At 35.4% G+C, this 13358-nt stretch overlaps 1 protein-coding gene across 4 annotated transcripts in view; it reads left to right on the top strand.

Annotated features, from left to right (window-relative positions):
* Positions 1-13358, top strand: part of HELZ (helicase with zinc finger) — a 158978-nt gene that overhangs the window by 70895 nt on the left and 74725 nt on the right. For 3 of the 4 annotated variants that reach the window (XM_060080430.1, XM_060080432.1, XM_060080428.1), the window contains 5 exons: positions 2068-2247; positions 2794-2898; positions 8417-8595; positions 11502-11620; positions 12763-12908. In XM_060080430.1, coding sequence (XP_059936413.1) covers positions 2068-2247; positions 2794-2898; positions 8417-8595; positions 11502-11620; positions 12763-12908 — 729 coding nt within the window. The remainder of the gene's footprint in view (positions 1-2067; positions 2248-2793; positions 2899-8416; positions 8596-11501; positions 11621-12762; positions 12909-13358) is intronic. The other variant, XM_060080431.1, reaches the window with a different exon arrangement.

The following is a 13358-nucleotide window of genomic DNA, read 5'->3' as shown; positions in this document are numbered from 1 at the left end:
TATGTATATAATCTAATATCGATCTCATTCATAAGTTCATTAAAGTCCCCAAATTTGAGCGATTAGAGGGTATTCTAAAAACATTTTTTGATTTTCAAAAGTGTGTGCTGGTCAAGTAATATCTTATTTTTCTGAAATCCTCAGAAAATATTATAGTAATAGAAGTCAAAGTTAATTTTGCACTTATTCCTCAGTTATTTTTCTTAACAGCTTACATGAATTATCTTATTTGATCCTTTAAAATATCTATCTGATGCAAGTATCATTATCTCCGACCATTGGGGTCAGGTATCGTAGAATCATAGTGGTCAGGTATAGATGCAAGTGACAGTTTGTTGGATTGACTGTGGCTTAAACAAATAGAAGTAGAGGCCCAGAGCTGGGTGGTCGAGGGCTGGTCCGGGGGCTCAGCAGTACCTTTGCAGACCTGGTCTCCCTTTTCTCTTTACTCAGAGAGCGTATTAGTTTTCTTCGTGATGCCTGTTGTTGCCTCATGATTATAAGATGGCTTCTGCAGTTGTGTTTATCATGAGCTTTCTCCAGTACGGTGAAGGAGGAAGGCAAAGAAGCAGGAAGGCTTTCTTCTAGAGAGGCTTTGTTTTGTTTTATTGGGTATAGAAGCCCTTCTGAGGGACTTCCTTTACGTCTCGTTGACCAGTTGGGTCTCCAGCCACAGAGGCCGGAAAGGGAGTATTATAGCTGTCTGGGCTCAGTAGTAGAAGGAGGAAGAGATGGGCACCGTGGGTGGTTTGGGGGTAACCATTCCACAGTGTCTGCCACGTGTATTAGCTCTGGACTTAGTACTTACCTAAAGCAGTTTCCTTATTTATAGGAGATGGAGCATTGCTAGGTACTGGCAGAATTATGAGTAAAGAAACTGGTTAATGCTGAGGGACTCTTTGGTGTTTTCGTGAATGGCTTCCAGGAAATCTAGTGCCGCTGGTCAGAGTCCTTTTGTTTTTTACTTAAAAAATTAAATTTCAGAAAAATAAATAATAACATGTTTATATGCTTAAAATTTGTTTTTAAAATTTGTTTTCTAAGGTTTTACATTAGGAGAATTTTGTTTGTTTGAAGTTACCTATCATAATATATAGCATTAGTTATAATTTTTTAAAACTGAAAGAGTTAAGAAAACTTTCCATAAATAACTAGCTTCTGTTTAAGTAGAGTGTAGCCTCACAGAGTGGGCATTTTGCTGTCTAAACTGTGTCCTCCTATTTCAGGATTATTTTGTAGGCATTTTGCAAATTTTCCAAGAGTCTCTTTACACACCCTTCCTATTTTAGTTTACATCTCTATCATTTTTACCATAGTTGTTGCAATATTTAGTATTATAATTGTAGTTATGAGAAAGAATGCTGTTGATTCTCCACTTGGTTTGATCCCTTTCAGCATCTGCCGTCCATTTAAATCTTCAAAACTTAGCCAAGTCATAGAAGGGACACTAATAAGATAGATTTCATTACAACAGCCATTTGTGTTGCCATGACAGGTGTTCTTTACCCAGAAAAATAGGACATACGTATGTTATTTTTGTGTGTGAAAATAATCAGAAAACATTTCATATTGTTTGACCTTAAAAAAAACCCTGCTATTTTCTGAATTAAGAACTTTATAAAAGTTTGATATCTCTTAACCAGTGACACAGGTTTTTTTCTTTTTCTTTTGTTTTAAATTTTACTGAGAGATCTTTCAATGGATTAGAATTTGAAAATCAGTTAGTTTCCCTTTTCCATTTTATTTACTATGCAAAGAAACTGCTGCTACATAGCAACTAGACTGGAAGTGTGTTGTGATGTCTCTTGGTTAGTTACCAGAATCTTTTTGCACTTGAAAAGGACAGGATAACTAAAGTGAATTTTGATCAGAGTAGTAAAACACCCTACACCGACTTTGTTGGGAATATTTTAAAAAGTAGTTTTAAAATAAGCATTTGTTTTTATAGATGCTGTGTTATTTCAGTGTTTTTAATGGTTCAGTGAAATTCAAGATACTTGTGTGCCATGTTCTGCTTATGAATAAGATGCATGTGTTTAAAATAACTTACATATTAATTTTCTTTAGACAATGGGATGAGCAGTTGGATCCTCGGCTAAATGCAAAACAGAAAGAGGCTGTTCTGGCCGTTACGACCCCACTTTCAATACAGCTGCCTCCTGTTCTCATCATCGGCCCCTATGGCACCGGCAAAACATTCACCCTAGCTCAGGCCGTCAAGCACATTCTCCAGCAGCAGGAGACCAGGTGAGATGGCGTTGTGTGTGCCCTGGTCTCATCAGCAGGGCACAGTTTCTGTCCTTGTTGTGAAGACAAAGCAAGGGCTAGCTTTTAAAATTTTCATCTTGCTTGTAAAAATTAAAAAAAAAAAAACAAATAAAGAAAAAGAGCCACACTCAAACCCCAAAGCACTAAAATTTGAATTCTCTGAAAATGTACTGTTTTTAAAAATTGGCAACATAGAGAATTGTAGCTTTTAAATAGTCCTCAAAACTCCAAGTCTGCTAAGAGATTGTGATAAATGTTAGTGCCACAAGGGTTGAGTTTTTAAAAAATAATTTTATGTGATAGATTTAAAAATAATTTGGGGGAACTTATCTCCTTTACAGCTTAAAGAGTAATTAAGCTTTAATAATAATTTCCTAAAGGCATAATTGAATAATATGTTAGAGGTTACTGAGTAGGTTGAGGGAAATGTATTATATTAAAGTGGCCACTGCTTTTTTTTTGGTATTATACTGCTTGAATAGCTTTGTGCTTTATCATTCTTTTTATTTGCACCGTTTATTTCAGCAGGATTCTCATTTGCACCCATTCTAATAGTGCTGCTGATCTCTACATAAAGGATTATTTACATCCATATGTAGAAGCAGGCAATCCCCAGGCAAGACCTCTCAGGTATTCTTTTAAGGCTTCTTATGTCTCTGTATCATACTTTATTATTCTTAAGAAAAGGTGTCTATAAAGATTTTAGTAACTTTGAGAAAACCAAAATCTTTAACTGTGCATTGGCATTTGGAGGTTATGCCTTTTGAAGAAACCATTTAAATTAAGGAAAAATTTAAAAATCTTTGACCATTCATTTCTTAAACATTAAGTAAAGAGAAAGACATCCTTTTTTAAGTTTTGTATGTAAAAAATGTTGTTACAATCTGAGCCGATTTTGATGTGTTCCTCTAAAAGCTACTATATATAAATTTATGATTAAATCAATTTTAATTAAAATTCTAGCATATTTTGCATGGCAGAGTAGTCATGCAGTGATAGTTGTTTATGGAAATAAAATTTTGACTGTGATCATGCAGGTAATTTCATAGACGCTACACATTAGAGAAGCATGAAATTGAAGTGATTTCTGCAGCACGGTGTAACCGACTGGTACTTATAGCTCTTTGCTGTCATTTAAGAGAGAAAGAAAATTCTAGGTTAATACAGGTCTACTAAGTGTCTATGGATATGAAATGTTCTTAAATATAGGGTTGTGGGGGAATAAAATCCTTTTCTTCAGAAAACAATAAAGAACCATTAAATGGTTATTATACCATTTGCTCTCATTGTTATATGAATTAATGTTTAGTTTTGCCATTTTACAAACTAATATGTCATGCCCTATGTTGTTCAAATACAATTATTGTTAAAAAATTAATTTCTAACACTTTTGAATCATAATTCACTAACTTTTTCTTTCTAGTTGAGCCTAGGCATGGAAAAATGAGGTTACGCTATTTAATGCTTTAATAACCATAAACAAAGCCATTCGAATGATTTTGCAATTGCATTAAAAAGAACAAAAGAGAAAAAAGTGGCATGGCCTGTTAACACAAGTTTTTATGCCATACTCTGTTTCTACTCTGGAGACATATTAGAGAAGAAATAAGTATTTTAAGTAGAACCCAGTTTTATTTGGTAAGAAAGTATCACATGTATACAGTCCCTATAAATGAAAATGTGATATTTACCAATGGATAAATTCATCAATAACTAGTTTGCTTCAGATTCTAATCTTTTTTAACCCATAAGTGAAATTGAGTTAGCTAGTAGCATTTTTGCTATGAGTGTTCTTACTTCAGTGTCGATAAGATGTTTTATTGTTGGTAGAGCTTGTGTGTGTGCTTATGTTTGTGTATGTATGTTATGTAGGAACTGTGACAATCTCATTTATCATTGTACTTGGCTTGGAAACAGTGGAGTGAAGACCCCTCAAAGCTTGGTTGACCTAGCATAGGTCATTTGACATTTGGGGCAGGAGAGCTGTCGTTGATAAACACTGAAATCCATTATTTGGCTAGCATTATGTTTAGCTTTTCCCATGTAAAATTATGTTTTGGGCGTTACAATCCAACATGTAGTGCATCTAAATATGTAGGATAAGAAGTTATGTTCCAGTAGGGTCTATGTATAGTTGTAGTGACCCAAATACAGAAACTTGCCCTCTAGTAGAAAATATTTAAATTTATTTAAATACAAATTTCATGTTATTTCATTTAATAAGTGGAATAAAATAAGAAAAGACTTGGCCTTTATGTGGCACTGTATTTTCACCATAGTTTTTCTGTTCAGGAAAGGTGTTCACTTGTGAATGTATTTCCTAGGAGGGCTAATACATTGAAATGTTAGGATTTATTAGCACCATCTATTATTATATTAACTGAGATTAATTTATAATTTTCCTAATGGGCAACAAATATGAGTGGTATGGGAGATGGAATAGAGAAAATTAGAATGGCTGAGCACTCTGGGGAGATCAGCTTGATGTGAATTGTCCCAGAATGCAGGGGAAAGAACACAAGAGGGCCCTAAGTGTCCGCATGTGACCTTGAAGATTTGTTGTCTCTGTGGAATAAGAGTGATGATGGCAAGTTTACCTTCTCACACTGTAGCTTAGAGTGGGCCCTAGTAAATGTGACAAAGTGGGAAAATAGCCATAAACATTAAATAGCTAAAACAGTAAATATGTTTAAATATGCACACTTGTGGTTAAAATGTATAAAATTATATTAGTTGCCAGGAGTTGAGCTTAAATTATTTTGGGATGAAGGTTTTAGAATACATTTTAATTATATTTAGTTTCAGTTTTTACTTCTTTATTAGCATCAGAAGATTTTTAAATGGAATAGAGAGGAAAACATGGTTTCTGTGTATGCTTCTGAAAATCAGTAGCTGATTCTGGCAGAGTTATCACTTATTAGATAAAGCCTATCTATGGAGAAAGTGTACATTTACTGTTTTCTGGACAAATAGAAGGTATATGTTATTTTATAAAGATCTTTAAATAAGTAAATAAGGTCTTTCTGATTCTGTAGTATCTTATGTAATAATATTTTGGGGGTGTTCATCGCATATGAATTCAATACATGAATAAAATTTCAGTGAATTAAAATGATATATTACCAGACAGTCTTCTGTTTTAAATTTCATTATAATTCATGTGGGGTATGTGGACAGTTTATTTCTAGAAATATGTAAATTACTTAGTTGGTGTCACCTTTTATACCATGGACTTGAAAGTGTCAATTCTCCAATTTTGAAAAATGTTGTTGGATGTGTTTTAAGTAATCTTATAGACAGTGTCTACCTTAAATGTTGCACAAAATGAAAGTACTGAGAAAATATTTAAGTCTTTTTTAAGTCAGCACTAGACTATTATATTTTTAAGGAAATGGGCCTAATGATCAAACTTTATATTCTTACTAACTTCATCTTGAGCTAACTTTCCAAGGTAACTACAAAAAAGTCAGTAATGAGGCTTAGAACTTCAATTTCTATTTTTTCTTTGAGAAAGAAACAGTGCCTGTAGTTAGATTTGATAAGTAATTTGAAAATGAATTTTTCAATTTTATAATGAAATGTTCATTTAAGAAAATATGGAAAATATAGGAAAGCATGGAGAATAAAAATTATCTATAACCTTACCAGTCAGAGATAAATACTACTAACATTTTACAGTTTAATTTCTAGTCATTTATATGCTTAAATACACACACGTAAGTTAATATTAATGGAATCATAATTTGTAAATACTTTTTCACATAATTTGTAAAATGAGATTTTTCATATATTTAAAAGTAAATTCTGCTTTGCTGATCTGAATAGATATTTTTTTATTAAAACCTAAAACATGTTTAAGATTTTTACATCTTTTAGGAGCGGTGTTGGTTACTTTCACAGTCCTTCCTATCATACTAATGCTTTTAAAATACATTACTTTCCTCTATTACAATTTATTTATAAATTAGGGACATTTATTAAATGCTTTTTTTTTTTTTGCTTTGCTTTGCTTAAAAAAAGACAATAACCAGTTTTAATTGTTTCATAGAGGGTTAGAACACATTGTAGAAGATCATGAGGTTAGTGTTTGTGCACATGACATTTGAGCTGCCTTTGAAACATTCTAGAGGAGACAGATGTCAAATAAATAGTTGGATATGCATCTTGGAGCTCAGAGGTGAGGTCTTGGCTGGAGAGAGAAGAATGTGTGAGTCATTAGGGTATTGGTGGTAATTGAAGCCATGGGCCTGCGATGAGATTGTCAGGTGAGAGGACAGAGCTTGATGAGAGCACTAAAGGCTAAGCCTTGAGGAACCAGCTTAGAGAGGTGGAAGGAAAGCAGGGAGCGGTTGAGTTATGGCAGCTGAGGGAGAGAATATTTCAAGGAGGGGGAGCAACCACAGAGCTGGATGCTGCTAATAAGTAACTTGATGGGCCTGGAAAATGTCCAAACGATTTAGTGACATGGAAGTTTATGTCCCTTGATTAGACCCTCACAATCTCCTAAGTTCTTTGCTGTTTCACTGATTGCTGCTTCCCAGTCTCCTTTCCTGTGTCCCTCCATTCCCCAGCCTCTACATGTGGAAGTGGTCCATCAGCCATTCTTCCAACTAGTTTCCTTTTTATTACACTTACTCTCCAGGTGAGCTCTTCTAGTCTCAGGGTTTAAGTATGATCTCAATTGTATATTTCTTGTCTTAGGCATTCTTCTGAACTCCACACTTATAAATACCTCTGCTTACTGGATATCTCTACTTGGACATCTACTACTAAATATGTCCAAAACTGAATTCTCAATTCCCACCCCAAATTTGTTCCTCCCTGTCACCACTGTTGCCACTCATCCAGTTTCAAAGCCATGGAACATCCTTTCTCTTAAATTCCACATCTAGTATATCAGTAAATTCTGTCAGCATTACTCTCAAAATGTGCAGTGATCTGACCATTTTCACATCTCTACTGTTACCACCCTGGTTCAAGCTATCATTTTTTCTTGTCCGGATCCTTACAGCGGCCTCCTAATGGGTCTCCTTGATATCGCCCCCTCCCCCTGCCTCTCTCCCAGTCCCTGGTGTGATGGAGCAGCTGGTACTGGTTTGTGAGAGCCAATCATGTGCATGTCTTCCCAAGTTCATGTGAAATTGGCCATGATAGTAGGTTTTATACCCCCAGAAACCAGCAAACACTGCAGATCAGGTCACCCCTCCCCACCCCCCTCAAAGGCTGATTGTTCAACATTTACCACCACACCACTGTCCAGCCCTCTTCCTGCCTCCAGAACTGTGTATTCTGTCCAGAGAAACAGAGGGGTCCTTTAACAACCTAAGGCATGTCTCATGACATGTGCCCTGTTACAACTCTCTGATGGCTTTCCATTAAAATCAGAATAAATCCAAAGTCTTTATGAAAGTTTGCAAGCCATGTGACTTGCCTCTGTGCTGGACCATAGTAGATACCCAGCAGATCTTTGTGGTGTGGGTGGGTTAGAGATGGGGGGAGGTGGGTGGATGGATGGATGAGTTGTTTCTGTACCATCTTAGTAATCTGTTGTATGAGTCCTATTTCTATTTTTCTTTTGCAATTAATAGAAAAGATGCTCTTTCTTAAGATTTTCTGATGGTCCAAAATTTAAATTTGTTTTTAAATTTCCAGAACTTTAGATAGAGGTCTATTTAAATATAGGTATAAGAATATATTCTAAAGTGAAATGCAAGTAACTTTTAAATTTCTCTTGTAAGTATGCAATTCACTATATTTTATTAGCATAGATAATTAAAATATAAGTATATTTTTGTAAGAATATTCTAGGAAAAAAAAAGTAATTCCCAAATGGGAATGTTTTGAAGTAAAAAAACTAATGCTTATGAAACTCTGTGTGTCATTCTGTTGTAAGATTATTCTGAACACTTAAAAATAATTAGATATTTATCTTATCATAGTGTATATACTTTCTGCTTGATTCATTTTTTTGGTGGGGGGAGTTACAGTTGTATGTTAAATTCTAATCCAGTAGAGTGTTAACAGTTACCAGACTTATTTGTTAATTTCCAGGTATTGTAGTCTTAACATCATAATGTCAATATTTTGATAATTACATACTGGTAAGATGTTAATAAGTATAAATAGGAAATGTTATCTTCTTTTATAGGGTATATTTCAGAAATCGCTGGGTAAAGACTGTCCACCCAGTTGTGCATCAGTACTGTTTGATCTCAAGCGCACATTCCACCTTTCAGATGCCACAGAAAGAAGATATTCTTAAACACCGAGTGGTTGTTGTTACATTGAATACTTCCCAGTACCTCTGTCAGTTGGACCTTGAACCTGGTATGCTGACTCAAGACACAGAAAGGGTGTCTGAATGCACAGGGCTCTGCATTCAGTTTAGATCAGGGGTTGGCCTGTGGGCTGTATCTGGCCTACTGTCTGTTTTTGTAGATCAAGTTTTATTGGATGGAACACAATCATGCCCATTTATTTACCTATATTTTCTATGGATTCTTTTGTGCTACAGCAGCTGAGTTGAGTAGTTGCAACAGAGATTGTATGGCCAAAAAAACCTAAAATGTGTACTGTTTGGCCCTTCACACACACACAAAAATTATCAACCCCTAGTTTAGACATTTTAGTGACTGCTACTCTATTTGTTCTCTAATTGATCAGATGGTATTTACTTACTATTGATCATGTGAAAAATTCAAATTTGGACAGTGTTGGTGTTTTTACAATTTTCTCAAGTTTTTAATTTTAAAATAGTTTTCCATTAATACAGTGTAGAGACAACAATCATGATAGGTTCTTTATGACATACTATTAGGATTATTTAAGTACAGGAACTATGTAAAATCAAACTAATATTATACAAAGTACAGACAGATGGTGACGAAGTTCTGATAAATATGGCAGAACTTAACCATCAAAATGTGGTATCACTTCAAGGTAGTTGCTTTGGAAGAATATTCATTTATTACCACTTTATTATAATTGTTGACATTGGTCAACGCTTTTTTGCTCTCTCCTTTTGGAATTGCTTTCAGAGCCAGTGACAAATTCTTTTAAGTCTCTGGAAGGTAGAGACAGTTCTCTTCACCTTGTATTCCTGGCACTTGGCCCAGGGTATAGACACCTGGAGGCCCTTGATAAACCTCTGTTTATCTTAAAGAATGAACAGTGGCCAAACTTTCTTTTTTGAGGGTAGAGTTGATTTTAGAAAAGCTTCAAAATCTTTCTGAGACATACCTGGTAAATAAGGTAGGTTATCAAACTGAGCAATACCATTAGGGGTTGAAAGAAAAAAAAGAGAGAGACGTGCCTCTCATGTAATGAGACTTATTTTTCTTGTGCACGCAGCTCATAGCTGGCTGGTGAGGGCAGTTACAAAAGCAGAGTTTCAAAAATGTTTTGAACAGTGGCTGCATCCATTGGAATGAGTTATATTTCCTCTCAACTGACTTCTTTGATGGAACAACACTTATTTGCAATGTAAATTTTGGTATGTTTATTTAACAATCAGTCTCATTACTTCATGATTATACTCTGCATATTTGCCACGTAAATTAAATACCCAAGCCTCCTAAGCAGTATAGTTTTGAGGAAGAGTAAAGAATGGCTTTGAAGAGCAAGAGTATAGAACATTTATTGCAAGTCAACTATCTGCTTTGTTTTAGGCACTGTTTATACTTTATCTAATTCTCATATCAACTTTGTGGAGGGTTATTTTACAGCTAAGACAACCAAGGCTCAGGCTAAATCAGTTTGACTAATTCAGGTTTCTTTTACTAGCTTAAGCAACAGTATAACAATTTCATGATTTATTCAGTTCCTGATTTACACCCTAGCTCTATTTAATTAAAATGTTATCTAATGAAAACAGTAGATTTTTTTCACTAGTCTCAGTTTTTTCCAATTTGATCCTATAATTATATAGTCATCTTCCTCAATTAGTCTTGTAGAACAAAAAGCACAAATTCTCCTCAACAGGGAGAAAAATGCATGTGTCCAAATCATGCTTGGGCCACTGTCATTAAATAGACAACAGTTATTGATACTTGTACTGTCAACATAGCCATTTGTTTGAATGGACCGTGATGATGGTGGTGATGGTGGTGGCGGTTATTACTGCCAGTCAGTAAGGTTTAGAAAGTTCCCAACCTAGAAACAAGTTGCATTAGGAAGTTGTATAAACACATTGTTTGGAACTTGTTGCTATCCATAGAAATAGAGGTTAGGTTCTTGGGCCAACTCACAGGAGGCTAATTAATCTAGAGAGTTACAACTGGTCATTCTGTTGAGAAGCTACTTTGTGTTCTTTGCTGTGCTAGTAAAAACAGGGCCCCCCTCTCCCTACCTCAGTGAGCTAGCCATAGGGGGCAACATTTACTTCTACACATTGAAACAACGAGGAGATTTTTCTTCTGTCTCCTCTTTTAGGGGCACAAAGCCTTCTCCTCCTTTCTGTACACAGATTCCTGTGCCTCAGTGTGAGTGGCAGCAGTAATCGAGACTGGGTGTTTGCATCTGGGGGATATTTGACAATGTACCTTTTTGATACTTGTGTCACTTTTGTTTTTTTCTTTTTCAGACTGGTGATATTTTTACAGCCAGGATAGGGTCTTAGGCTAAAACATTGTATATAATCTGTACGCACAGACGTCCGCGCGCGCGCGCACACACACACACACACACACACACACACACAATAAACCTAAATAATCAAAATAATGCATTTGCTAACAGATAACCTTTGTTTTTGGTCAAAGTTAGATTATCACTTTCTCCTTTATATTAGATTTTGGGTATGATTTTCTTTAATGTCTAATGTGTGTGTTTAAGCTGAAGGTACTTATAAACTACCATTGTTTTATTTTTGGTGTTTTAGCAAATAAATAGTGAAAGGGTTTTGGGCCTATCACTGTTTTATTGCCAGCTTTTCTTTGTGGTGAAAAGCTGCTATCTTGTACTTTTAAAGTCTTTTTTATGTGTCCTGATTGTTAGTCTTGGGGCCATTAGTACCAGATGCCATTTACATACCTGTTGTTGAGCAAAATAGTTCTTCCTTTCAACTTCTATTTTTTAAATAATGATTTAAATATATGATCTTCTAAATTGAGAACTGGCATTAAAAATACAGCTCGTAAATCAGGACACTAAACTCTTTCCTTAAAAGAAAGACACTACTCCTCCCTTTATCACTGCTGTAATATGCGGTCCTGTGTTTACACTGTACCTCGCAGGGTTTTTTACGCACGTTCTATTAGATGAGGCTGCCCAGGCCATGGAGTGTGAAACCATTATGCCCCTAGCATTAGCAACTAAGGACACCCGGGTTGTCCTGGCTGGTGACCACATGCAGGTGAGTGCCCTCTGAGTCACCATGTTGAAAGAAACTTCTGTTATATTTTGATGTTTAATATTTGTTTTCTAAAACAGCCTATGCCATGTTGTGCCATGCGTGTCAGTTTAAGTACTTTAAATATTTCTGTACTAATAGTGGAAAATGTTGGTGTTTCTGAAGGAAAATTGCTACCCCCCCGCCCCACTTTTTTTCCTTCTTTGGATAGAGAGTGGAATGAATGAGTCTATCAGTGTTCTAATTGTCATGTTTATTAATTTGAAGTTCAGTTCTCTGTAGTATGAATATTTGATTCTTACTTTTCTTTATCAAATAAGTTTAAAGTATCCTTCTTACGATTCCCCAGTTCCTGTCCCCAGCATTTGTCTTCCTGAAGGGTTAATTTTTCATTATCATGGGAAACAAAGTGCCTAATTAAAAATAATAGCCAAAATCTCAAAGAACTTGTCTGATCTTAATACCGATGTATGAAAGAAAATTACAGTTTTTCTATTAAAATATCAGTTTTGCAAAGTTTCAGTTTGAGGTTCTTTCTCTTTTGTCACAGTTGGTTGAGATTGAACCTACACAGTGTTGTAGCTATCCATTTAGGGAAGAGTTGAAGGTAGAGGGACAAGTTCTGTTTTTGTTTCTTTGCCAGAGCTTAATTTTGTTCTTAGCATCAAAGTTATAATCAAGGATGGCTCCTTACACTTTACGAGATAAAGATGGCTTTTTTGCTAATTATTAATAAGTGTTTTAGTCATAGGCGGTGTATCCTGCTAGCTCACTGTTTAAAATAGTTGCTGAATTTTAGTGAGACAGTTGATTGACTCCCCCAGTGATGCAGTGGGTTGCATCCCTAAAATTACTAAGGTAGTAGCTATTTATTAAGTTGGAAGAGTCCTTTATTAACCTGTGTGTAGAAACTCTAGGTTAGTGTTGGCATGCTGAAACGAAAAGTTAGAAAATTTAGCCTCATTCTATATAGTAGTAAAATTGTTCCTAGAAAAATGTTTTTGACTCTGCTTGTTGCAGCATCCAGCATGTTGAGGTTTAGTACCTCAGGAGTTTCAGCGTGGTGGGTTCTTTTTAAAGTGTGTTAAAAAAAAATGCTACTTGTATATTTAGTTAAATTCTCTCCATGTGTCTCTCTGTTACAGCTCAGCCCTTTTGTTTACAGTGAGTTTGCCAGGGAAAGAAACCTTCACGTTTCATTGCTTGACCGGCTCTATGAGCATTACCCTGCCGAGTTTCCCTGCAGGATCCTCCTGTGTGAGAACTACCGCTCCCACGAAGCTATCATCAAGTAGGTGTGAACTGCCCCTCTGTAACGCTTTGTGTGGTCCAGTGGAAGGGGACTCAAAACAGCACTGTTCCTAGGGACAGATTATTCCCAGCAGAGTTACATGGTGTCCCTAGTATTGCAAATTATGTTTACTTTTATGTCTGTGAAAGTACACTTCAAAAGTCAGCTGTAATTTATTATAGTAAGGCAGTTCTGGAAACAAAAACTTAAGGTTCTACTAGCTATAAACATATTTTTCTGGGACTAAATATATAATGTATATGTAAAACTACATGATGTAATAAACAAATATGTTGACAAGCCACATAATGGTTTGCATATGTGTGTCTGGCTGTGTTATACAAGGAGTCTATTTTAAAAGAAAGGAAGGATGGGAGGAAGGAAGGAAAGAAAACCATGAAACTTAGTAATAAAGTTTTAAAAGGTCTCTATTAAATATAGTATACATCT

This window comes from Mesoplodon densirostris, chromosome 18 (genome assembly GCF_025265405.1).
Source record: "Mesoplodon densirostris isolate mMesDen1 chromosome 18, mMesDen1 primary haplotype, whole genome shotgun sequence".
NCBI lineage: Eukaryota > Metazoa > Chordata > Mammalia > Artiodactyla > Ziphiidae > Mesoplodon > Mesoplodon densirostris.
Note: the sequence above shows the minus strand (reverse complement) of the source record. Positions and strands in the feature narration are given on the sequence as shown.